General features: G+C 39.6%; 1 protein-coding gene across 1 annotated transcript in view; it reads right to left on the reverse strand.

The window, feature by feature from the left end:
• Positions 1–27,562, reverse strand: part of SMAD3 (SMAD family member 3) — a 246,852-nt gene that overhangs the window by 41,077 nt on the left and 178,213 nt on the right. The window contains exons 2-5 of the mRNA XM_053718520.1: positions 19,413–19,606; positions 18,654–18,788; positions 18,128–18,199; positions 18,003–18,053 (exon numbers count right to left, since the gene is read on the reverse strand). Coding sequence (XP_053574495.1) covers positions 18,003–18,053; positions 18,128–18,199; positions 18,654–18,788; positions 19,413–19,606 — 452 coding nt within the window. The remainder of the gene's footprint in view (positions 1–18,002; positions 18,054–18,127; positions 18,200–18,653; positions 18,789–19,412; positions 19,607–27,562) is intronic.

The raw sequence follows: 27,562 nt of genomic DNA on the forward strand, positions 1-27,562 counted from the left end.
GCCACAATAGCAAACCCAGAATTCTTAGCCGCTAACCTAGCCAATTGCAAAGTGGCGTCTAGGGTGAAAGAATTAGCCAATTTGAGAGCATTGATTCTGTCCATAATCTCCTCATAAGGAGGAGAATCACTATCGACCGCCTTTACCAGCTCATCGAACCAGAAACACGCGGCTGTAGCGACAGGGACAATGCATGAAATTGGTTGTAGAAGGTAACCCTGCTGAACAAACATCTTTTTAAGTAAACCTTCTAATTTTTTATCCATAGGATCTTTGAAAGCACAACTATCTTCTATGGGTATAGTGGTGCGTTTGTTTAAAGTGGAAACCGCTCCCTCGACCTTGGGGACTGTCTGCCATAAGTCCTTTCTGGGGTCGACCATAGGAAACAATTTTTTAAATATGGGGGGAGGGACGAAAGGAATACCGGGCCTTTCCCATTCTTTATTTACAATGTCCGCCACCCGCTTGGGTATAGGAAAAGCTTCTGGGAGCCCCGGGACCTCTAGGAACTTGTCCATTTTACATAGTTTCTCTGGGATGACCAACTTGTCACAATCATCCAGAGTGGATAATACCTCCTTAAGCAGAATGCGGAGATGTTCCAACTTAAATTTAAACGTAATCACATCAGGTTCAGCTTGTTGAGAAATGTTCCCTGAATCAGTAATTTCTCCCTCAGACAAAACCTCCCTGGCCCCATCAGACTGGTTTAGGGGCCCTTCAGAACCATTATTATCAGCGTCGTCATGCTCTTCAGTATCTAAAACAGAGCAGTCGCGCTTACGCTGATAAGTGTGCATTTTGGCTAAAATGTTTTTGACAGAATTATCCATTACAGCCGTTAATTGTTGCATAGTAAGGAGTATTGGCGCGCTAGATGTACTAGGGGCCTCCTGAGTGGGCAAGACTCGTGTAGACGAAGGAGGGAATGATGCAGTACCATGCTTACTCCCCTCACTTGAGGAATCATCTTGGGCATCATTGTCATTGTCACATAAATCACATTTATTTAAATGAGAAGGAACTCTGGCTTCCCCACATTCAGAACACAGTCTATCTGGTAGTTCAGACATGTTAAACAGGCATAAACTTGATAACAAAGTACAAAAAACGTTTTAAAATAAAACCGTTACTGTCACTTTAAATTTTAAACTGAACACACTTTATTACTGCAATTGCGAAAAAATATGAAGGAATTGTTCAAAATTCACCAAAATTTCACCACAGTGTCTTAAAGCCTTAAAAGTATTGCACCCCAAATTTGGAAGCTTTAACCCTTAAAATAACGGAACTGGAGCCGTTCTTAACTTTAACCCCTTTACAGTCCCTGGAGTCTGCTTTGCTGAGACCCAACCAAGCCCAAAGGGGAATACGATACCAAATGACGCCTTCAGAAAGTCTTTTCTATGTATCAGAGCTCCTCACACATGCGACTGCATGTCATGCCTCTCAAAAACAAGTGCGCAACACCGGCGCGAAAATGAGGCTCTGCCTATGATTTGGGAAAGCCCCTAAAGAGAAAGGTGTCTAAAAAAGTGCCTGCCGATATAAACTTATCAAAATACCCAGATTAAATGATTCCTCAAGGCTAAATATGTGTTAATAATGAATCGATTTAGCCCAGAAAAAGTCTACAGTCTTAATAAGCCCTTGTGAAGCCCTTATTTACAATCTTAATAAACATGGCTTACCGGATCCCATAGGGAAAATGACAGCTTCCAGCATTACATCGTCTTGTTAGAATGTGTCATACCTCAAGCAGCAAGAGACTGCTCACTGTTCCCCCAACTGAAGTTAATTCCTCTCAACAGTCCTGTGTGGAACAGCCATGGATTTTAGTAACGGTTGCTAAAATCATTTTCCTCATACAAACAGAAATCTTCATCTCTTTTCTGTTTCTGAGTAAATAGTACATACCAGCACTATTTTAAAATAACAAACTCTTGATTGAATAATAAAAACTACAGTTAAACACTAAAAAACTCTAAGCCATCTCCGTGGAGATGTTGCCTGTACAACGGCAAAGAGAATGACTGGGGTAGGCGGAGCCTAGGAGGGATCATGTGACCAGCTTTGCTGGGCTCTTTGCCATTTCCTGTTGGGGAAGAGAATATCCCACAAGTAAGGATGACGCCGTGGACCGGACACACCTATGTTGGAGAAAACCACAGCTTCCTTACAATATAAACAGGTATGATTTAGTACAGAAGGAGTACCTTCTAACATGTCAGAGTCCTCCATAGCTCAGGTTATATCCACAGAAGGACACAAATAAAAATGTTTTTAATTATAGAAAACTGCACCTTTATACTCCCAATGGCTGGAGCACTCACCACCTCCTAGACCCAAACAGCTAACAGAGGAAAAGCTCTCCTCAGGTTCAAGTCTCAGCCAGAATGGAGGAAATGAACATAGACCACACCCAGTCACATGGAGTGCAAGACAGTACTGCCCCTGTTATTACAAGTACAGCAAGTAATAGGAGCTGTGCAACACTTTAAATAACAAAAGTGAAACCTGTTTGTTCCAGCCAAAAACACAGTCTATCAGCCCAGGAAAAAAATCACACAAAGCAGCATGTAAATAATTAATACACTGATTAATTAACCCCAACTGTTCAATAACTTCCCTTCAGAGGATATTAACCCTGGATCCTATCAAGGTATAAAGGAGCCACACTGCGATCCTGTTATAGCATTTTATGTGTAAAAATTTAAACGATTTAACCTCTAGGATCCATGCTGTGGAACAGAACACAGCCTCTCAAGTGTGACAGTCTTATAGCAGCGCTCCTGACATGGACTTGAGTGAGAGGAAGCAGGCAGTGAAACTCGTCAACACTGATTGCTTAGGAGCTGTTAGCAGTAGTCTGGATGGTTTTGCAGAACATTTTTTACTGCATCTAGACTCTAACTTTCATCAATACTCTCACTGACAGGTTGACATGACTACTTAAAACTCCAGTCCTATTTCGAAGGGCAGATACCCTTTTTCAGGGCTCTCCGAATCTTCTGACACTTCTCTGCCACATCCTAATGTGACGAAAGGCAAAGAATGACTGGGGTAATGAAGAAGTGGGAGGTATATTTAAGCCTTTGCCTCCTCCTGGTGGCCAGGTGTTGTATTTCCTAGCAGAAAGGAATGAAGCCGTGGACTCTCCCTATCTTAGGAAGGAAAATACTACTAATAAAAATAATAATTTAAATATGTAACTTCTGCACTGTATGACTGTTGCTCTAGTCACTTATTTATAACAGTCTGTAACTGTCCTCAGCAGGTTTACAACATGGCCGCACTAGTTAATGGCTAAAACTATACTCACTACTTCAATATTTAAACAACTAATATAATAATAAAAAAAATCCACAAATGCTGAGGCCAATCTTTGCTTTGAATACATTAATATATATAGCAGTTAGTTATTTAATGTCCCTAAAATTCACCCTGGGTATTTCAGAACAAACATATTAGCAGAGCTTTCTCTTTATGTTCAGATTTATTCAACACTTTGCGGTTTTCTTTACTTGAAATTTCTCTAGGACTTATCAAGATAAGATCAAGCCAACTCAGGACGTGCTAGGATTAGCTCACTTAACGCACAGCCAGACTAAGGCTGTATAAAGCTCTTGTTACATCTAAAAAATAGATTTAAAATACTGGAAGAGTGAACGTGTGAGAAAGGGCTCTGCACGGCCATTTTATGGTACACCAGGGTTGTATTCTTGTAAATTAAGCTATTTAAAATTACAGCTACTTTCATCAGTATTTTAGTTTTGTAAAGAAATAAGATTAGAATCTTTACTTCATATGCACACTAGAGATAGACAAATCTTTCTTAAAGGGAAAGTAAATACCAAATATGTTATTGTTTAAAAAGATAGATAATCCCTTTATTTACCATTCCCCAGTTTTGCATAACCAACACGGTTATAGAAATATACTTTTTACCTCTGTAATTACCTTGTATCTAAGTTTCCTTATTTCTGATCTTTTGACACACTTGCATTTCAGGTAATTAGTGCTGACCCTGAAATAACTTCACGGGCGTGAGAACAATGTTATATATATGAAACACATGAACTAACGGCCTCTAGCTGTGAGAAAACTGTCAAATTCATTCAGATAAGAGTCAGCCTTCAAGAGCTTAGAAATTAGCATATGAGCCTACCTAGGTTTAGCTTTCAAAAAAGAATAACAAGAGAACAAAGCAAATGTGATGATAAAAGTAAATTAGAAAGTTGTTTAAAATGACATGCCCTGTCTGAATAATCAAAGCTTAATTTGGACTTTACTATCCCTGTGAAAAAAAAAGGTATATGCATAAATGCATTTGACTATATTCTAAGAATAATTTGGGTGTTTCAAATGTTTAAATAGACAAATTTGGTTGAATGTTGATTCCAGAAGTAACAAAATCTTATATTTAAGATTTAACTCAATTAAAATGATAATTGCATTTTATCACTTTGAAAATTAATCTTCACTAATGATCATTCATCACCTACCATCTAGGAGAATTTGTATTATCTTTAAAGGACCAGTAAATAAAGTAGATTTACATAATCATCTAATGCATGATAAAAAGACAATGCAATATCAAAGATACCAAAGGAATCTCAAAACGCTCTATACAATCCATAGCAGAAACATTCAGGAAATATTATCATAATTTATACAATATACCACAATCTTCTTCTGATAAACTTAACTCCACAAATACACGCACACAAACCATCACAAATTATCTAAAAAACCTACAACTCCCCAAACTGACCCAATATCAAACAGAGACGTTAGACGACTCCTTTTCTTTAGAAGAATTGGAAAACATAATTATTAATCTTCCTACAAATAAATCGCCAGGACCAGATGGATTTACTTATAAATATTACTCTCTATTTGCAGAACAACTTTCGCTACATCTGCTGACATACTTTAACACGATAGATGAATTACACCCTTTTCCAAGCTCAGCCCTAGAAGCCCATATTACTGTTCTATTAAAGCCAAACAAAACCCCAGAATCCCCCTTGAGCTATCGCCCAATATCACTCCTCAACTCTGACGTAAAGATGTACTCTAAATTACTAGCAAATAGAATAAACGTTTTACTGGCTGAGCTTATCCATCCTGACTAAGTAGGATTTGTACTAGGGAGAGAGGCCAAAGACAACATGGTCAGGGCCTTAAACATAATATTCTTTGCACAAGAAAATAAAATACCGATGATTGCATTATCTACAGACGCTGAAAAAGGCCTTTGACCGCGTTGCATGGGATTTCCTTAAAATCACACTAGAAACGATGGGACTTGGTTGAGGAGTGATTCAAAAGATATTTTCCTTATATACACATCCAACTGCAAAAATTTTAATAAATGGCACCCTCTCTGAATCCTTTAAAATATCAAATGGGACACATCAGGGATGTCCCCTATCCCCACTCTTATTTGCATGTGTTATTAAAACGTTGGCAGCGAAAATTAGATCCCACCCTGACATTAAGGGAGTCACAATCGGTAACCAAAAATACACCATATTATTATTTGCTGATGATATATTATTCACATTAACAAATCCTGAAGTATCTCTACCATTCTTCTAATTTCTTAATTAATATCCCCAAATTAGAAATACTTAATATCACACTTGATCTAGACAAAAAGCTAGAAATAGAAAAGCTATCACAATTTAAATGGAATCCACAATCTCTCAAATATCTAGGGGTCTATCTTACTAGCTCTATAGATAAACTAATCCTATTGATAAGATATAAAAAGAAATAAGATTTGTCGAGTTGGAGATCTAAAAGATTATCCTGGCTGGGTCTTATAAACCTTATAAAAATGAATATTTTCCCCAGAATATTATACATTCTACAAACCCTTCCAATCCCGCTCCAAGTAAAATACCTAGACTGATTACAACAAGCACTTGGCATAAAAAACACCCAAGAATCAATAAAAAACGTATGTCCTTACCTAAAATACAGGGAGGATTGGGTCTCCCTAATTTAGCTTACTATAGATATGCAATATTTTTACAACGAATACTCGATTGGAATATACATAAACCATACAAACGTTGGGTCCATAGAACATAGCATAACCCAAACGACGAATACCAGTAGATACTGCTGGGCTCTTAAAAAACAAAATTTTCTATGCCCTCTACATAACCCAATAATATCAGAAACACTTAGACTATGGGATAAAATGATGATTCATTTCCCCAATCTCTCTTCTAGACCCTCTCCACTCACATCCTTAGTTAAAGGACCAGTCAACACATTAGATTTGTATAATCAACAAATGCAAGATAACAAGACAATGCAATAGCACTTAGTCTGAACTTCAAATGAGTAGTAGATTTTTTTATAACAAATTTCAAAGCTATGTATATTTCCACTCCCCTTGTACCATGTGATAGCAATCAGCCAATCACAAATGCATATACGTATAGTCTGAATTCTTTCACATGCTCAGTAGGATCTGGTGACTCAAAAATTGTAAATATAAAAGACTGTGCACATTTTTTTTAATGGAAGTAAATTGGAAAGTTGTTTAAAATTACATGCTGTATCTGAATCATGAAAATTTGATTTAACCTGAGTGTCCCTTTAAGAATGGTGAACTTGACTTAGGTCCCCTAATTGAATCTCATAAATATACCACACATTTAAATGATTTCCCGCTATTCTGGCTGATAAATAATAAACATATAAAGACACAAGAAGAACTGACTTAGCAGGGCTTCACTTGTTTTAATAACTGGTTCACATACCGACGAGTATACAACTTCATATGGACACATTCACAAGCTAGAAATATGACCAGACCCCTAACTAAATTTGAACAATTATGTGTTAGAGAACCATTGATATGTCATACACTGTCACATATATATAAAATACTAATTAACCCATTTCCAGGTTATATTCTGCCATATCTAGAAAGCTGGGAAAGAGATATAGGAATTATTATACCACAACTAACATGTTCAAGGATCATCCATTCAACACTTCAAACCTCTATATCATCTGCTACCTTAGAAATCAAATTTGAAGGTCCTACATAGATGGTACTACAAACCCCATAAACGTCACTGCTTATATAATAAAGCCAAAAAAACATGTTGGCGCTGTGGTCATGTTAACAGAGGCATGACCCACATGTGGTGTTAATGCACATCCATCCAAAATTTATGGAGAGCCATTATATCCGAAATAGAAGATATCTTAAAAACCGAATTCCCTTTGGATCCCCTGATTTGGCTATTGAATAATCCCCCTAAAATAAAACGTAAACCATCTCTTAAATTGTTTTTTATACTATCTAACAGTGTGAAATTTCTAATAGCCAAAAACTGGAAAACTAAAGATCCGCCCACATTAGACATGTGGATTTGAAAAGTTTCTGAATTGATTCACTTAGAAGAAATATTTTATTTAAAACAAGAAAGAATGGATGTATATTCAGACATAGTGTCCACATGGGAATCTTATCTCAAAAACAGATTAAATACCATATACCCTGGTTCATTAGAGGCCAATACGTTAGCTCAAGTCTTAACCTTAACATACATTCACATGCCATTAAAACAAATACCTTTAAGTTTCATAAACTGAGGTACACATTCCTGTCCGAAACAAATTAATCTATGTTTATAATGGTTGTTTATGTTTGAAGTTAATCAACCTTAAATTGCATTAACTCTTCAATTTATTTTCCTATTGTATTATCATAGGAGCTGTATCTCCAACGTTTGTAAAAATTTATTTTTCTCAAAATAAAGCTAATTAAAAAAAAAAAAAAGACTGCAATAGCACATAGTCTGAACTTCAATTGAGTAGTAGATTTTTTTTGGACAAATTTCAAAGTTATGTCTATTTCCACTCCCCCTGTACCACGTGACAGCCATCAGCCAATCACAAATGCCTATATCTATAGTCTGTCAATGCTTACACATGCTCAGTAGGAGCTGGTAAATCAAAAAGTGAAAATATAAAAAGACTGTGCACATTTTGTTAATAGAAGTAAAATTGAAAGTTGTTTAAAATTGCTGCTCTATCTGAATCATGAAAGTTTAATTTGTGTGTCCCTTTAAACAGTCTATATTTTGGACCTGTCTAATCAATGTATTAGAAGTTAATAAAGTTCATTATTTATTTAAAGAGACACAAGTGAAACATGAAAGTGCTCTAATGTGTTACAACATTGTATTATTGTAGTGATGCATTATTATTATTATCGGTTATTTGTAGAGCGCCAACAGATTCCGCAGCGCTATAAACAAATGCGGAGTACAACAAAACAATTATATGGATCAAATGGGTAGAGGGCCCTGCCAAGAGTTGCACTGTTGTAGTCAACTCTTAAGAAGGTGATCTACAAACAGCTGGACTCTTAGGCTTACATGCTAAGGAGGTATAGGGGATAGCGATGGAGAAGAAATGGTATAAAGAAAGGTTAGCATAGGTTGCATGCATCCCTGAACAGTAGAGTCTTTAGGGAGCGCTTGAAGTTTTCAAAACTAGGGTAGAGTCTTGTGGAGCGAGGCAGAGAGTTCCACAAGATAGGAGCCAGTCTGGAGAAGTCCTGTAAACGGGAGTGTGATGAGGTAACAAGAGAGGAGGAGAGGAGGAGGTCATGAGCAGAGCAAAGGGGATGGGAGGGAGAGTATCTGGAGACAAGGTCTGAGATATAGTGGGGAGCAGTGCAGTTGAGGGCTTTGTATGTCAGAGTGAGAATTTTGTGTTTAATCCTAGAGGCCAAAAGAAGCCACTGAAGGGATTGGCAGAGAGGTGCAGCAGATGAAGAGCGACGTGTAAGGAAGATGAGCCTGACAGAGGCATTTATTATGGATTGTAAAGGAGCTAGGCGGCAGGTGAGGAGACCAGAGAGGACAGAATTGCAGTAATCAAGGCGGGAAAGGATGAGAGAGTGCATTAAAATCTTAGTTGTGTCTTGTATAAGGAAGTGTCTAATTTTAGAGATGTTTTTAAGGTGGAAGCGGCAGGCTTAAGGAGTGAAAGAAAGAAAGATCTGAGTCAAATGTGACCCGAGACATCGGGCATGTGGGGTAGGGGTAATGATGGAGTTGTCGACAGTTATAGAGAGATTGGGGGTGGAGATTTTGGAAGAAGTAGGGAAAACAAGGAGCTCCGTTTTGGAGAGATTTAGCTTGAGGTAGTGAGAGGACATCCAGGAAGAGATGTGAGAAAGACAGTTAGTGACACGGGTTAGCAAGGAAGGAGATAGGTGCAGAGAAGTAGATTTGGGTGTCGTCGGCATACAAATGATATTGGAAACCGTGGGACTTTATTAGGGAACCTAGTGATGACGTGTAGATTGAGAAGAGAAGGGGACCGAGGACAGAGCCTTGCGGTACTCGGACAGAAAGTGGTGACGGGGCAGAGGAGGCACCAGAGAAGGCTTCACTAAAGGTACGGTTTGACAGGTAGGAAGAGAGCCACGAGAGGACTGTGTCACAGATGCCGTTGTGTTTAACCCATGCAAAAGGGATAAACACATTGTTTAAGTCAGCTCCAGAACAGCAATCAACTTCTGGGATCTAGCTACACAAATTTGCCTCTTGTCATTGGTTCGCCATATGTGTTTTGCTAGGTTATGCATAAGAGCATTTTCTTTTTGCACTTCCTCTTAAAGACAATTCTGTCCAAATACTATCTTATGGTACACAAAAAAGAAGGTTTAGTGAAATATACTGTACAATGCTAATGTTTAGCCATAATGACTTTTGCAAACTGGTTAAGGAGGAGTGGTTTATTGGGTGATTTTATTCAGGAGACTGACCTTAAAGGGATCTCAAATCCACATTTATTATTTCATGATTTAGATAGAGCATGCAATTTTAAGCAACTTTCTAATTTACTCCTATTATCGATTTTTCTTTTTTTCTCTTGGTATCTTTATTTGAAAAATAAAGCCCATTTTTACACTTAGCCCGATTATCCATTTTACCTGCTGTAGTGTATTCAATTGTTTACAAATAGCTAATTTATGTTTATTTTGTCATTTGAAATGACTGCTTTTGCCTGTTGTATCCCAACCTATTTGAGTATTTTTTCAGTACTTAAGGGGACAGTAAAGTTAGACATTCATGATTTAGACAGAACATACAATTTTAAACAACGTTCCAATGTACTTCTATTATTTAATTTGATTGCTACTCTTGTTATCATTTGCTGAAAGGTTTATCTAGGAAAGCTCAGGAGCAGCAAAAAACCGAGGTTGTAGCTGCTGATTGGTGGCTGCATATTTATACTGATTGGCTCACCCATGTGTTCAATTAGAAATCAGTAGTGCATTGCTGCTCCTTTAACAAATGATTCCAAGAGAATGAAGGAAATTTGATAATAGAAGTAAACTGGAAAGTTGTTTAAAAACATAAATTATGTTTACCTGATAATTTAATTTCCATTGTTACGAGGAGAGTCCACGGCTTCATTCATTACTTATGGGAAATACAGAACCTGGCCACAAGGAGGAGGCAAAGACACCCCAGCCAAAGGCTTAAATATCTCCCCCACTCCCCTCATCCCCCAATCATTCTGCCAAGGGAACAAGGAACAGTAGGAGGAATATCAGGGTATAAATAGTGCCAGAAGAAAAAACAAAAGAAATTTAGGTCCACCCAACGGAGAACCGGACGGGAGCCGTGGACTCTCCTCGTAACAATGGAAATTAAATTATCAGGTAAGCATAATTTATGTTTTCCATCTAATACGAGGAGAGTCCACGGCTTCATTTATTACTTGTGGGAAACAAATACCCAAGCTCTAGAGGATACTGAATGAAAACGGGTGGGTTAAAAAAAAAAAAAAAAAGGAGGTGGACCCTATTCTGAGGGCACCACAGCCTGCAAAACCTCTCTCACAAAATCTGCTTCAGCCGAAGCAAAAACGTCAAATTTGTAAAACTTTGAAAAGGTATGTAAGGAGGTCCAAGTAGCTGCCTTACAAATCAAGAAGCCACAGCTCTAGTTGAGTGAGCCATAAACCTCTGAGGAGGTTTATGTCCTGCTGTCTCATAAGCCAAGCGGATCATGCTCCTCAGCCAAAACGATAGGGAAGTGGAAGAAGCTTTCTGCCCCCTGCGCTTCCCCGAATAGACAACAAACAAAGCTGAAGTTTGTCTGAAATCCTTCGTAGCCTGAAGATAGAATTTCAAAGCTCGAACCACATCCAAGTTATGAAGTAACCGTTCCTTCGAAGAAGAAGGTTTAGGACACAAGGAAGGAACCACAATTTCCTAATTAATGTTGCGATCAGACACAACCTTAGGGAGAAATCCCAGTCCAGTGCGAAGGATAGCCTTATCTGCATGGAAAACCAGGTAAGGAGGCTCACATTGAAAGGCCGCTAATTCAGACACTCTGTGTGCCGATGCAATGGCCAGTAGAAGAAGAACTTTCCAAGACAGAGTCTTAATGTCAAAAGAATGCATAGGCTCAAACGGAGCCCCCTGCAAAACCTTAAGAACCAGATTTAAACTCCAAGGGTGAGCAGAATGTCTAAACACAGGCCTGTTCCTGGACAGAGCCTGAACAAAAGACTGTATATCAGGGAGCTCAGCAAGCTTCTTGTGCAACAACACAGATAGAGCCAAAATCTGTCCCCTTAAGGAACTGGCGGCAAGTCCCTTCTCCAAAGGAAGGAAAGGATTCTGGATACCCTGACCTTATTCTAGGAATATCCACGAGTTTCACACCAGAGTAAGTAGGTCCTCCACATCTTATGATAGATGCGACGGGTGACCGGCTTTCTGGCTTGAATGAGAGTATCAATCACCCTCTCAAAAAATCGTCTTCTGGCTAAGAATAAGCATTCGATTGCCACGCAGTCAGCCTCAGAGAATCTAGATTCTGATGCACAAAGGGGCCCTGTACCAGCAGGTCCCTGCAACAGGGCAACCTCCATGGAGGGGACGATGACATCCCCACTAGATCCGCAAACCATGTCCTCCACGGCCACGACAGAGCAATCAGAATAGTTGACACTTGCTCCTGTTTGATGCGTGCCACTACACAAGGTAGAAGTGGTAACGGTGGAAATATGGTTGAATCCCCAAGGCACTGCTAAGGCATCTATCAGTTCTGCCTGGGGATCCCTGGACCGCGACCAGTATCTGGGTAGCTTGAAGTTGAGCCTGGACACCATGAGATCTATCTCCGGAATCCCCCAACTGTTGCAAATCTCCGCAAACACTTCGGGGTAAAGAGACCATTCCCCCGGATGAAACGACTGTCGCTGATAGCGAGCAGTCGTGGGCCTCCACCCACTCCAGAATCCAAGATACTTCCCTCATGGCTAGGGAGCTTCTCGTTTCCCCCTGATGGTGGATGTAAGCCACTGAGGTAATGTTGTCCGACTGGAATCTGATGAACTTGGACTTGGACTTGCGTCCGTAGTCACAATCTCCCAAGATGGTCTGGGGAAGGATGTCCCCTGGGACAGCTGATCTGGACGGAGCCACCAAGAGAGAGATTCCCTCCACCCGTTGTCCAGAGAGATCATTTGGAATAGGTCCGAATGATCATCGTTCCACTGCCTCAGCATGCACAGCTGAAGAGGTCGGAGATGGAATCTGGTGAATGGAATGACATCTATAGTGGATACCAATTACCTCCATGCACCGGGCCACTGATGGCCTTGAGGAGGATTGAAGGACAAGACAGCTTGAGACAATCTTGCAACGTCTCTTCTCTGTTAGGAATATCTTCATGGCAATGGAGTCTATTATTGTGCCCAGGAACTACACTCTGGTACTGGGAACCAGAGAACTCTTTCCTGAGTTTACTTTCCATCCATGAGAGAAGAGCTCTCGAATGGCGCTCTGCCAGGTGGTAGAATGGAGTTTGAACCAGAATGTCGTCCAGATAAGGAGACACTGCTATCCCTCTGGATCTCGCTACCGCAAGCAGAGTTCCCAGAACCTTTGTGAAGATTCTTGGAGTGCTGATCCAGAAAGGTGAACCTTAAAAATCTGAAGTGATCCTTGTGTATTGGCACATGAAAGTAAGCGTCCTTCAAGTCTATCGTAGTCATGAACTGACCCTCTTGAACAAGGCGCAGTATAGACCTTATCTTCATTTTAAACGATGGAACCGACAGAAACTTATTTAGGCACTTTAGGTCTAGAACCGGGCGAAATGTGCCCTCCTTCTTTGGTACCACGAAAGGTTTGAATAGTACCCTAGACCTATTTCTGCTAGAGATACTGGTACAATTACTCCTAGAGAGGAGAGATCCCTCACGCACTCTAGAAAGGCAATCCGTTTCTCTGGATTTGATGAGAGATTTGACAAGAGGAATCTGCCCCTGGGAGGATGAGTTTTGAAACCTATCCTGTAACCCTGGGTAACAACTTCCACAACCCATGGATCCTGTACGTCTCTCAAACAAGCCCACGCGAAAAGAGAGAGTCTGTCCCCTACGAGATCCAGAGACGGATCGAGGGCCGCCCCTTCATGCCGTTTTTGTCTTGGCGGGCTTCTTGCTCTGCTTGGCCTTATTCCAAGACTGAGAGGGTTTCCAAGATCCCTTGGACTGCTCAGGATTCACGGAAGGTTGCTGACGTTGGGACTTGTCTGAACGAAAGGGACGAAAATTAGGACCCTTAGGTTTATTCTTCTTATACTGCGGTAGAAAGGCACCCTTGCCCCCCGTGACCGTGGAAATGATTAAGGGTAAACTAATTTTACAGTACACTGTCTCTTTAAAAAGAGACCATCTATTATATGCAGGACAAGTTTTTACGTTTTTCTGAAATCTAGAAAGTGGTCTGTTTCTTTCTTCTGACTTTGGAACTTCTAGAATGGCAAAATTGCCTTACATGCTTTGTAATTACAACAAGTTTGTGTGTATGTAGGGATTATAAATAAACTAAAGCTCCATCTAAAAACTTTTAATTTGAATTTGTTATATTTGAAAACCAAAAGATCTAATATTCAGGATGCCAAGGAATGAAGGTACTAGTTGACTCGTTTCTACTTGGTGTATATGAATTGGGTAGACCTCAGAGAATCTAATCCTGTGATATATGTCTGTATATTCTCCAACCTCTTCCATTTTATGAATTACTGAGAACCTTTCTCTCTATTACGAGTTTTGCGTTATGGGTGAAAAAGCAGCGTTATGGTTCTTTTTCACTACCGCTGGTATTACGAGTCTTGCAGGTATTTCTGTACTGCACACTTTTTTGGCCATAACGCAACGTAACTACCGCAGCTTTCAAAAAGTCATTTTTCAATGGGACTTCCATAGTGCAGGTATTACGAGTTTGCCTTTCCAGCCAAAAAGTGAGCGGTACAGCCCATAACTACAAGATCCGTACTGCCATCTGAAAGTCAGTAGTTATGAGTTTTACACTACAAATCTGTAACATAAAACTCATAACTAAAGTGCTAAAAAGTACACTAACACCCATAAACTACCTATTAACCCCTAAACCGAGGCCCTCCCGCATGGCAAATAATAAAATAAATGTATTAACCCCTAATCTGCCACTCCGGACATCGCTGCCACTACAAATATTAACCCCTAAACCGCCGTACTCCCGCATCGCAAACACTAGTTAAATATTAGTAACCCTAAATCTGCTGTCCCTAACATCACCGCAACCTACATTACTGTTATTAACCCCTAATCTGCTGCCCCCAAAATCGCCGCCACTATTCTAAAGTTATTAATCCCTAAACCTAACCCTAAGTCTAACCCTAACCCCACTAACTTTAATGTAATTAAAATAAATCTAAATAAAACCTACAAAAGCCTGCTACAATATAACTAATAGTTACATTGTAGCTAACTTAGGTTTTATTTTTATTTCACAGGCAAGTTTGTATTTATTTTAACTAGGTAGAATAGTTAGTAAATAGTCATTACCTATTTTATAACTACCTAGTTAAAATAAATACAAACTTACCTGTAAAATAAAATCTAACCTGTCTTACACTAACACCTAACCTTACACTACAATTAAATCAATTACATTAATTAAATACAATTAACTAAATTACAAAAAAAAAAAACACTAAATTACACAAAATAAAAATTAAAATATCAAATATTTAAACTAATTACACCTAATCAAAATAAAAAAGCCTCCCAGAAATAAAAAAAAACCTAGCCTAAACTACCAATAACCCTTAAAATGGCTTTTTGCAGGGCATTGCCCCAAAGAAATCAGCGCCTTTACCTGTAAAAAAAAAAAATACAAACACAGTAAAACCCACCACCCACACAACCGAACCCCCCCAAATAAAAACCTATCTAAAAAACCTAAGCTCCCCATTGCCCTGAAAAGGGCATTTGGATGGGCATTGCCCTTAAAAGGGCATTTAGCTCTTTTTCCTTGCCCAAACCCTAATCTAAAAATAAACCCACCCAATAAACCCTTAAAAAAACCTAACACTAACTCCCGAAGACCCACTTACAGTTTTTGAAGACCGGACATCCATCCTCAACGAAGCCGGGAGAAGTCTTCATCCAGACGGAATCTTCTATATTCATCCATCCGGCGCGAAGCGGCTCCATCTTCAAGACATTTGGCGCGGAGCATCCTCTTCTTCCGATGGCTCTTCTAGAATGAAGGTTAATTTAAGTGACGTCATCCAAGATGGCGTCCCTTGAATTCCGATTCACTGATAGAATTCTATCAGCCAATCGGAATTAAAGGTGAAAAAATCCTACTGGCTGATGCAATCAGCCAATAGGATTGAGCTTCAATCCTATTGCCTGATTCCAATCAGCCAATAGAATGCGAGCTCAATCCTATTGCCTGATTCCAATCAGCCAATAGAATGCGAGCTCAATCCTATTGGCTGATTGGATCAACCAATAGGATTGAAGCTCAATCCTATTGGCTGATTGGATCAGTCAATATGATTTTTTCACCTTTAATTCCAATTGGCTGACGCCATCTTGGTTTATTTTAATCTTTAGAAAAGTTTCTCAAGATCTAAAATAATTGTACAAAATTTAGCTAGCAAGTTTATGTAAATATTTGCAGAAAAGAAAAAGTTTTCATAAGCTTTCCTAAATGATGTCTATATATTTCAGTGACACATAATCAACAAATGCATAAGATACAAAAGCAATTAGTCTAAATTTCAAATGAGTAGTAGTTTATCTTTCTGACAAATTTCAGTTAGTTAAATTTTCCCCCCAACATCATGTGACAGCCATCAACCAATATATTGCATATATGTACTGTATATAATGTGAGTTTTGTGCTTGCTCAGTAGAAGCTGGTGCCTCAGAAAGTGTGAATATATAAAGATTGCCCACATTTTGACAATGGAAATGAATTGGAAAATTGTTTACAATTGTGTTCTCTACCAGTGTCCCTTTAAGAATACATGTAACCACTAAGCGGAGACAAAAATGCACGTCAGAAAATACAATTAAACATTTAGAGCACTCAGCATGACTTTTGATGGCACTTGGTAGTGCTGCAGTAAGAGGTGACAGCTTTTGATCGGTTGCTTGTCACATTTATGCCTGGCAGTCAGCACCGTAGCAGCCAGGCCCAGCGTCACCATTCTCTTCACTCTCATGCATAGGCCCCATGCATGCAGCTTGAGAAACAGCACATAATACACAAGGTACACCAAACCAGCAGACAAGAGGCGATGACAGACACTTCAGAGCCAGGGGTCTGAAATTCAAGGTCTGATGTAGGTTAAAGATTTACAGGATCTTTATTTATTTCCTTCCTTTATTTCTCCTTCATTCTTTCCTTTTTTACTTCCTTTCTAATTAATTATATCAGACCTGAAAAAATGAGGCAGGCTGGATTACCAGGTCTCTTTATGCTATTATTTAATTACACCAGTTACAAAAGGTGGCTGATCCACGAGTTAGAAAATAATGTTAAAAAAAAAAACAATAACAAGAAAATATGAAATTCTCAGCTGCACGCCTCATCATAGAATCACTAAAAAGGAATAAAAAATACAAAGAAGGCTGTTGGAAAAACATCCTGCCTGGAGAACACAAACAAAAGGAATTAGGAAGGAGAGAAAGGACAGACAATTTTACATTGAGAGAGTGATGTATTATGGTATTATCTATCATACTAGAATCAAAGAAATTGACTTTTATACTGAGCAAATAAACTGAATGTGGAAATCGAAGTTAGTCTCATGAGTTTAGATATTTGTTATTATTTTATTTGCCTTTTTAAAACAAATTCCATGATTGACGTTTGTATGTTTCTAAATCAATAATAAATTCACTTAGTCAGAGCCAGATGACATCATAAGAAAGCCAGTTCACCAACATTTTACTACTAAACAAAAGATACAAGTCCCCTCTTCTACACAAGATGATCCCGGGGAAGTAGTGAGCACATATTTGTCATACTTAGTGCATAAGATTGTTAGTTTTCATCTCATTTACCACCATCAGATAAGAAGAACAGTCTTTTTTATCCTAGGATAGTTTTGAGGCGCCATTAATAAAATGAAATTAAAACTTTACACTTTTTCCTTAAAAGGATATAAAAGTGCTAATAGAAAATGCTCCAATGGATTAAACAGATAAAGTCATCCCAGAGGATAATTGCACTACTGGGAACAAGCTAGGGGCATATCTGGTGAGCCAATCCCAAGAGGCATATGAGTAGCCACTAATCACCAGCTTGCTTCCAGTAGTGCTTTGCTGCTGAGGGTATTTATATATGCTTTTCAACAAAGGATATCAAGCGGACAAAGTAAATTTGATGATAGAAAGTGTCTTAAAGTGATATGCTCTATCTGAATCATGAAAGTTTATTTTTGGCTTTAATATCACTATTAATATAACTAATATAATTTAAAATGCACACACACATCAGCATATTACTTTCTTGCTGATCTTTGCTTTGAATACATCATTACTACTAGCATTTTGTAGGGTTTGTTATCCCTTTATGGGTTCAAACAGCTCTAACACTTGAAAACAAACACTTGTGGGGACACTGGCATTGTGCTTACCCATGTTACTGTGTGCGGGTGACATAGAGTTTGGAGACAGACTTGGTGAACCTGTAAAAAGACAGGATATTAAAATGAAATTCATACAATACGTGTACCCACAAGATTTCCTTTCCCCTCCTCACCTGAATCGACACTGTGATTCATTTGGTCACTGGTCTCTCCATCTTCGCTCAAATAGCCAGGGGGAGGAGTTTCTGAAGAACAGTAAAATTCATTTTTAATTTGATTAATATTTTTTTCTCTTATTTTAAATATACACCTGAAAATCACTGCAGGTTTTACTTTTTTTATCTGTAAACTAAGCCTTTGAACATTACAAAATATGAACTAAAAAAGTTATAATTACAACCTACAAAAGCATATGAACATAAAACCTTGCAGAAATAAAATGTTATGGGAAAGACCTTTAAGTCTCTTGAAATCAGTTCTCACATAATATAATGACATCTGATAAAGGAAATTAGATAACTGATCTAGTACATATCACATTTTATTATTAAGAACAAAATATTTAGATGTAATAGTAAGAGGATTTTGGAGCTGATGGGTAGTTTCATGTGAATCTAATTTGGAAGTGGTATCTGTAAATTAAACTGCCCCAGCACATAAACCCTGTGTATATGACCCTGCTATAGGGTAAAGCCAGACCTGGAATGTAGTTTATTTGTGGCTCAATGCCTGCTGGGAAGTTAGTGTTCTCTGGGATGGAATGGCTGTAATCATCAAGAGGAGGGAATTCGGTGGGAATCTCGGTGTGTCGTGGAACCAGCACTGGAGGCAGAACTGTGGGGGGAAAAAATAATTCATAAGACAAAGAATCACAGAACGTCCATTCCCCACAAAACCCATAAATTAAACACATCTTCATAATGGTCACGTAAACTATATAATAACCAAACTGCTCATTAACAGCACTCTCCTAATGACCCCATATAACTTCTCCCAGGAAATGGACCATTTGCTTTTTAAACCCTTGTTTGCAACTCATCCCTGCAGTCCATGTGTCCAGACCCAACAACTCTCTTTTTCCTCGCCATATACATATTAAATAGAGCTCACTTGCAACCCTCATATTATTTGCTATAACCTCTCTCAATAACTAATTTCACCCTATAAACTCATAGTATAACTTCTCATATTGCCCACTCCCAGATAAATAACATAAAATCTCGCAATAACCTCTTGCACCTATTTCTGTTAACTCCATATACTGATACCTATAGCCTTCCTCATCCTCTATAACTCCTCATATTGCTCAGTATAAAACATTTGTATATCTCCTTTCATTGTTACTACATCATCATCTATTGATCTATACAACCTCTCCTGGTGAATTACTTTGTATCCCCCGTGTTTGTTTTAATAAATATGTGCATGCCATTGCTTACAGTATGGTATAGCACGTACCTGGAGTTTCCACTCTTTGGTAATGATAAGGATTCACACACACTTCATCCTTTTTCATGTTAAAAGCATATTCACATATCTCCATGGCTCTCAGCTCATGGTGACTGTGCAAGTCAGGCCACCTCCACAGTCTGCAATATATAACATGCGGCAGACCTTTCCGGTGTGACACCTGGAGTCTCCCATCCAAGGACCTGTAGGAAGAAGGAAAATGTCATTTAAAAAAAAAAAAAAATTGCTTCTGCCCATAGTAAAGTGTAGAACAAATAAATTAAATATAGAGAGGTGCACTCCGTGAATGCAAAAACGCACTACAGTAACAGGTGACATGCACACTAAAACCCAAAGCTATACAGCTATATCATAAGGCACAATTAAGTAAAATAATGGAAGACATCATTATGAAAGATAACCAATACTTTGCCTCTGCAATGCTGAATGTGCCGATTCTACATGAAATCTCCTATGTCATTCTATAAAACCATATTTGTTTCTTTACCTCTCACTCCCTCTAACTCCTCTTTTCAGCAACCTCTCCCTCAAACCCTATTCATCCTCTCACTCCCACTAACCCTCACACGCCAGCTTCTGTTTATCCCTTTAACCCTCCCTCCTCAAACGCAGCCTCCTCCTCAACCTCTCTCTCCAGTTGCTTGATATCTACTATCCTCACCTTCTTCAGCTTCATCTTAACCCTATTTCTTCACAGTCTGCTTAAAACCCTCTTATTCCTCTCTTCCTCAAGCACAGCACCCTCCACATCACCTATTGGTTACACACAGACTCCTCCTTATCCTCTCACCCCTACTTCTTTACACACATCCCTGCTTATCCTCTTAGCCCCCTGTCCCTCCCATACCAGCCCTTGCACACCCTATTTGCCTCCCTTTCTCCATTGCACACAGCCTTCTCCTCTCATCCATTCTCCCACACATACAACTCCTGCTCACACCGCTAACCCCACACTAACATTCTCCCACACATACAACTCCTGCTCTCCCCGCTAACCCCACACTAACATTCTCCCACACATACAACTCCTGCTCACCCCGCTAACCCCACACTAACATTCTCACACACATACAACTCCTGCTCACCCCGCTAACCCCACACTAACATTCTCCCACACATACAACTCCTGCTCACCCCGCTAACCCCACACTAACATTCTCCCACACATACAACTCCTGCTCACCCCGCTAACCCCACACTAACATTCTCCCACACATACAACTCCTGCTCACCCCGCTAACCCCACACTAACATTCTCACACACATACAACTCCTGCTCACCCCGCTAACCCCACACCAACATTCTCCCACACATACAACTCCTGCTCTCCCCGCTAACCCCACACTAACATTCTCCCACACATACAACTCCTGCTCACCCCGCTAACCCCACACTAACATTCTCCCACACATACAACTCCTGCTCACCCCGTTAACCCCACACTAACTTTCTCCCACACATACAACTCCTGCTCACCCCGCTAACCCCACACCAACATTCTCCCACACATACAACTCCTGCTCTCCCCGCTAACCCCACACTAACATTCTCCCACACATACAACTCCTGCTCACCCCGCTAACCCCACACTAACTTTCTCCCACACATACAACTCCTGCTCACCCCGCTAACCCCACACTAACATTCTCCCACACATACAACTCCTGCTCACCCCGTTAACCCCACACTAACTTTCTCCCACACATACAACTCCTGCTCACCCCGCTAACCCCACACTAACATTCTCCCACACATACAACTCCTGCTCACCCCGTTAACCCCACACTAACATTCTCCCACACATACAACTCCTGCTCACCCCGTTAACCCCACACTAACTTTCTCCCACACATACAACTCCTGCTCACCCCGTTAACCCCACACTAACATTCTCCCACACATACAACTCCTGCTCACCCCGTTAACCCCACACTAACATTCTCCCACACATACAACTCCTGCTCACCCCGTTAACCCCACACTAACTTTCTCCCACACATACAACTCCTGCTCACCCCGTTAACCCCACACTAACATTCTCCCACACATACAACTCCTGCTCACCCCGTTAACCTCACACGAACATTCTCCCACACATACATTCCTGCTCACCCCGTTAACCCCACACTAACATTCTCCCACACATACACTCCTGCTCACCTCGTTAACCCCACACTAACATTCTCACACACATACAACTCCTGCTCACCCCGTTAACCCCACACTAACATTCTCCCACACATACAACTCCTGCTCACCCCGCTAACCCCACACTAACATTCTCCCACACATACAACAGATGCTCACCCCGCTAACCCCACACTAACATTCTCCCACACATACAACTCCTGCTCACCCCGCTAACTCCACACTAACATTCTCCCACACATACAACAAATGCTCACCCCGTTAACCCCACACTAACACATTTCTAGTGGCATCACCTGTTACAAACAGTATCTCTAAGTGTTTTTTATAAATATATTTCTGCACAAACTATATATACAGACACTCGTATATCATTTTCACTAGTGACGTCAAAGATAATGTCACATGTGATGCCATCAGTGATGTCATTATGTCAAGCAAAGCTCACAAGGGGGCAGTTTAAAGGGCCACTAAATTTAAAATTAAAGTTTAATAATTGACATAAAGCATGAAAAAAAGAAGAAAAAAAAAAAAAACACTTTCCAATATACTTGGGACTGCCATGTTTATTTTCTTTTAGAGCCTGATTTTATAAAAGCTCTCTGATCAGATGAGATTATCTAAAATTAATCTCTAGAACTGTGAGATCCCTCACAAGATTCTAGAAAAGCGAATTTTGCCTCATCTCTCCAAGGGGCATTCATTGCATTGCCGGATGTGAATGAGAGACAAGCTCAGTACAATGTTGTAATGCATGACTTCAGAGTTTTGTTGCATTTACACTTAGTGCTTTGTCATTTAATTTAGTCATAATTCCGTGTCCTTATATTACATTTCTATTTTGTGTTAAATGCATTTAAAGGGAGAGTCTACTTGAAATTTGTTATTGTTTAAAAAACCCTTTATTCCCCAGTTTTGCATAACCATCACTTCTATTAATACACTTTTTACCTCTGTTTTTATCTTGTATCTTTGTATGTATGTACATTGACAGACTTGCATTTTAGAAAATCAGTACTGACTCATAAATAACCCCACAGGAGTGAGCACAATGTTATCTATATGGCACACATGAATTAGCACTAAACTAGCACTGTCTAACTGTGAAAAACTGTCAAAATGCATGGAGATAAGAGGCGGCTTTCAATGGCTTAGAAATCAGTTTAGAAGCCTACCTAGGCTTAGGTTTCAATAAAGAATACCAAGAGAACAAAGCAAATTTGATGATAAAAGTAAATTGGAAAGTTGTTTAACATTGTATGCCCTGTATGAATCATGAAAGTTTACTTTTGACTAGACTGTCCCTTTACGTTTTGCAGACAGCGGTATATTTAGGGTTGTGATTTTGCAAAGTCAGATAGTGCTTTGAAAGTTACTTGTAAATGTAACAAATTAGCATCATGCATAAGAATGTCTGTATTTTTTACACATTGCATTTTGTATTTTTTCTATGTGAAATAAGAATTGTCAGTTTCAGAATTTGGGAGGGACAGGGAAATGTCTAAAGCTCTCTCATAAGTGTCATTATATTCTCTAAGCATGTTACACCTGCAGTTCTCACTGATGGCCTGAGTATCAAAACTATGCTGGGTCAGATACCATATATTTTTATTTCAATATTTCATTCATTCAATTTATATGATTCTTAAAATTAGGATTTTTTTGTGAGTCCTACTGTAATGCATGCATTGTCTTCGCAAACTAAAAGCAGGATACACCCTTTTGCGAGACAAAGATAAAACTGCATTTAAAGAATTATAACAAGAGCTTAAAAAGTACTGGCAAGATAACTTACATAATCTCACAAGCCCAGAGAGCTTTAGAAAATCGGGTCCTGATTTATTATCTTGCATGCTGTATATAGGTGAAGTTTGTTCAACGTTCACAATATACTTAACTGACAGAAAAGTAGTGTATACCAGAGGCAAATGTAAGTTAAACTGTAATAAAAACATTTCAGTTTAACTTGAATTAAATATCAGTGCCAGGTGTTCCCCTGTTAACCTAACTTTCCCCTGTGAGATTCTGTATTCCAGAGCATTATTTCTTTTTATGGGAGGTTGCTCTCATCTCTCTGGTCGTATTTTTGTCCCTGTGATGTCTGCACTATAATTTCTCTGCAAAAAAAGAGACAATAGTCCAGCGAGCTCCAAACAAAAGTGAGGGTTTAATCCAGAAAAAGGGTACACACACAAAATTTGAAAAGGGGTAAAAAATAGTTAAAGTTAAATGAGCTAACTATAAAAGCTAGAAACGATATGACACAAAGCTCCCTGACGGTCTATAATTTCTCTCTAGACTTTAAGCTTGTTGAGAATTGTGTCCTTAGTAATCTGGAGAGGAGAATACAGAAATAGGCTCCCCCTGCTGACAGACACTAAAGGGGTAAGTTTATTAAGCTTAGTTTGCAGCTTTTTCATCTATGGGGAGCAGGCTCATTAAGAACCTAAAATTACTTCTTTTTTCTTCTCCAGCACCTTAGAAATGGAACCTCAGAAGTGACAAGATCAATCGCCCTGATATTCAATCTTTCGGGGCGATTGACATCATCCTGCTCTAGCACAATTGTTGGAGCAGGGGGCCGCATTGCACAAGAATCCTCTTGTGCAAATGTTAAATTTTGCCTTATGATGAAACATCACAAGTGGCGACTGCAGACGGACAGGTTTACTACTTGCAAACCTGTCCGCTTGCCGGGATAATACATTTACCCCTAAGTTTTCGAAAATACATTCAGCCATGTCAGCTGTAGTACCTACACCCAATTATAAATCAATGGAATTTTTCTGAAAAACAGCACTTTTTTTCTACATTAAATAACGGGATGACCAACTTAAGTCACTAGCAATAGATATAAAACCGCCAAATTTTCACACAATTGCATTTTGTTTACAAAGTTACACAATTTTGGCAACTGATATTTAAACAGAAACTTTGTTCAAACTTAGATTATATATATATATATATATATATATATATATATATATTATATGTATATATATTTCCTCTCATCCTACAAAAAGTTACCAAAGTCTAGGGTTGAGTTTACAGCATTAATATCAAACTTAGAAGACAAATAAAAAGCTGAGCAGTAAACTCTATACTTGTTAGGAGTCATACACAGATACATTTAGAAGAATCTTGAAAATTAGGAGCCTTGGGTAATATTTTTAAAAAAAAATACTTGGCACCCTGTTTTCTGGAATCTGTCAAGACTTGATTTAGGGAATAATTTAGGGACTGTGCATACAGAAGGGTTTTTGCACAACATACAGGATGTGATGTAGGTCTTTGTGCAGGGAGATTAGGCAGGATAAGAGAGGAAGGGAATACACAGTTATAGCGCCTAGGATACGTGTGCAGCTCGGTGCCTTGTACCAGTTTAGTAAATAATTGGCTGTTTGCACCTTCCTGCAAAACGTGTGTCTCACATGAAACAAGCGGAGAGCTATGCCTCTCCCCTCACTATGATTCAGTCTGAAATCAGTGCATTTATTACACATTGTGGTAAGAGGTTGCTCAATTTCCAGGAACTGGAGATTTTCTCCAGGAATATTCACAGGACACGTCAAACATGAGAACTAAAGGGAAACCCCTGTTAGTGAGAAAAACACTTTTTAACAGCGCGTGAAAACTAGCTATTGCTGACTATGCTAACGTTTAACAAGACATTTGTATGAAAAATGGATTTGAAAGAAAACCATTATCATATAATCGATGGATACCCATACTTGTATTTTGTAGAAAGAACTCTCAATCATTCAGTATAAATCAAGAAAACATAATTTATGCTTACCTGATAAATTTATTTCTCTTGTAGTGTGTTCAGTCCACGGGTCATCCATTACTTATGGGATATATTCTCCTTCCCAACAGGAAGTTGCAAGAGGATCACCCAAGCAGAGCTGCTATATAGCTCCTCCCCTCACATGTCATATCCAGTCATTCGACCGAAACAAGACGAGAAAGGAGAAACTATAAGGTGCAGTGGTGACTGGAGGTATAATTTTAAAATTTAGAACCTGCCTTAAAAAGACAGGGCGGGCCGTGGACTGAACACACTACAAGAGAAATAAATTTATCAGGTAAGCATAAATTATGTTTTCTCTTGTTAAGTGTGTTCAGTCCACGGGTCATCCATTACTTATGGGATACCCATACCAAAGCTAAGTACACGGATGATGGGAGGGACAAGGCAGGAACATTAAACAGAAGGAACCACTGCCTGTAGAACCTTTCTCCCAAAACAAGCCTCCAAAGAAGCGAAAGTGTCAAATTTGTAGAATTTGGAAAAAGTATGAAGTGAAGATCAAGTTGCAGCCTTGCAAATCTGTTCAACAGAGGCCTCATTCTTAAAGGCCCAGGTGGAAGCCACAGCTCTAGTGGAATGAGCTGTAATTCTTTCAGGAGGCTGCTGTCCAGCAGTCTCATAGGCTAAACGTATTATGCTACGAAGCCAAAAAGAGAGAGAGAGGTAGCCGAAGCCTTTTGACCTCTCCTCTGTCCAGAGTAAACGACAAACAGAGAAGAAGTTTGTCTAAAATCTTTAGTTGCCTGTAAGTAGAACTTCAGAGCACGGACCACGTCTAGATTATGCAAAAGACATTCCTTCTTTGAAGAAGGATTAGGACATAATGATGGAACAACAATCTCTTGATTGATATTCCTGTTAGAAACAACCTTAGGCAAAAACCCAGGTTTAGTACACAGTACTACCTTGTCTGAATGAAAGATCAGATAAGGAGAATCACAATGTAAGGCAGATAACTCAGAGACTCTTCGAGCCGAGGAAATAGCCATCAAAAACAAAACTTTCCAAGATAAAAGCTTAATATCAATAGAATGAAGGGGTTCAAACGGAACACCCTGAAGAACTTTAAGAACCAAGTTTAAGCTCCACGGAGGAGCAACAGCTTTAAACACAGGCTTAATTCTAGCCAAAGCCTGACAAAAGGCCTGGACGTCTGGATTCTCTGCCAGACGTTTGTGTAAAAGAATAGACAGAGCAGAAATCTGTCCCTTTAGCGAACTAGCGGATAAACCCTTTTCTAAACCCTCTTGTAGAAAAGCCAATATCCTAGGAATCCTAACCTTACTCCATGAGTAACTCTTGGATTCGCACCAATATAAATATTTACGCCATATCTTATGGTAAATTTTTCTGGTCACAGGTTTCCGAGCCTGTATTAATGTATCAATAACCGAATCCGAAAACCCACGCTTTGATAGAATCAAGCGTTCAATTTCCAGGCAGTCAGCCTCAGAGAAATTAGGTTTGGATGGTTGAAAGGACCCTGAATTAGAAGGTCCTGCCTCAGAGGAAGAGACCATGGTGGACAGGACGACATGTCCACTAGGTCTGCATACCAGGTCCTGCGTGGCCACGCAGGCGCTATCAGAATTACCGATGCCCTCTCCTGTTTGATCCTGGCAATCAGTCGAGGTAGCAACGGAAATGGTGGAAACACATAAGCTATGTTGAAAACCCAAGGGGCTGCTAATGCATCTACCAGCACCGCTCTCGGGTCCCTGGACCTGGATCCGTAACAAGGAAGCTTCGCGTTCTGGCGAGATGCCATGAGATCCAGATCCGGTTTGCCCCAACGACGAATCAGTTGAGCAAATACCTCCGGGTGAAGTTCCCACTCTCCCGGATGAAAAGTCTGGCGACTTAGGAAATCCGCCTCCCAGTTCTCTACGCCCGGGATGTAAATCGCTGACAGGTGGCAAGAGTGAGACTCTGCCCAGCGAATTATCTTCGAGACTTCCAACATCGCTAGGGAACTCCTGGTTCCCCCTTGATGATTGATGTAAGCCACAGTCGTGATATTGTCCGATTGAAATCTGATGAACCTCAGTTTTGCTAACTGAGGCCAAGCTAGAAGAGCATTGAATATTGCTCTTAATTCTAGAATGTTTATTGGAAGGAGTTTCTCCTCCTGAGTCCACGATCCCTGAGCCTTCAGGGAATTCCAGACTGCTCCCCAGC

The sequence above is a fragment of the Bombina bombina genome, chromosome 6 (genome assembly GCF_027579735.1).
Source record: "Bombina bombina isolate aBomBom1 chromosome 6, aBomBom1.pri, whole genome shotgun sequence".
In the NCBI taxonomy this organism is placed as follows: Eukaryota; Metazoa; Chordata; class Amphibia; order Anura; family Bombinatoridae; genus Bombina; species Bombina bombina.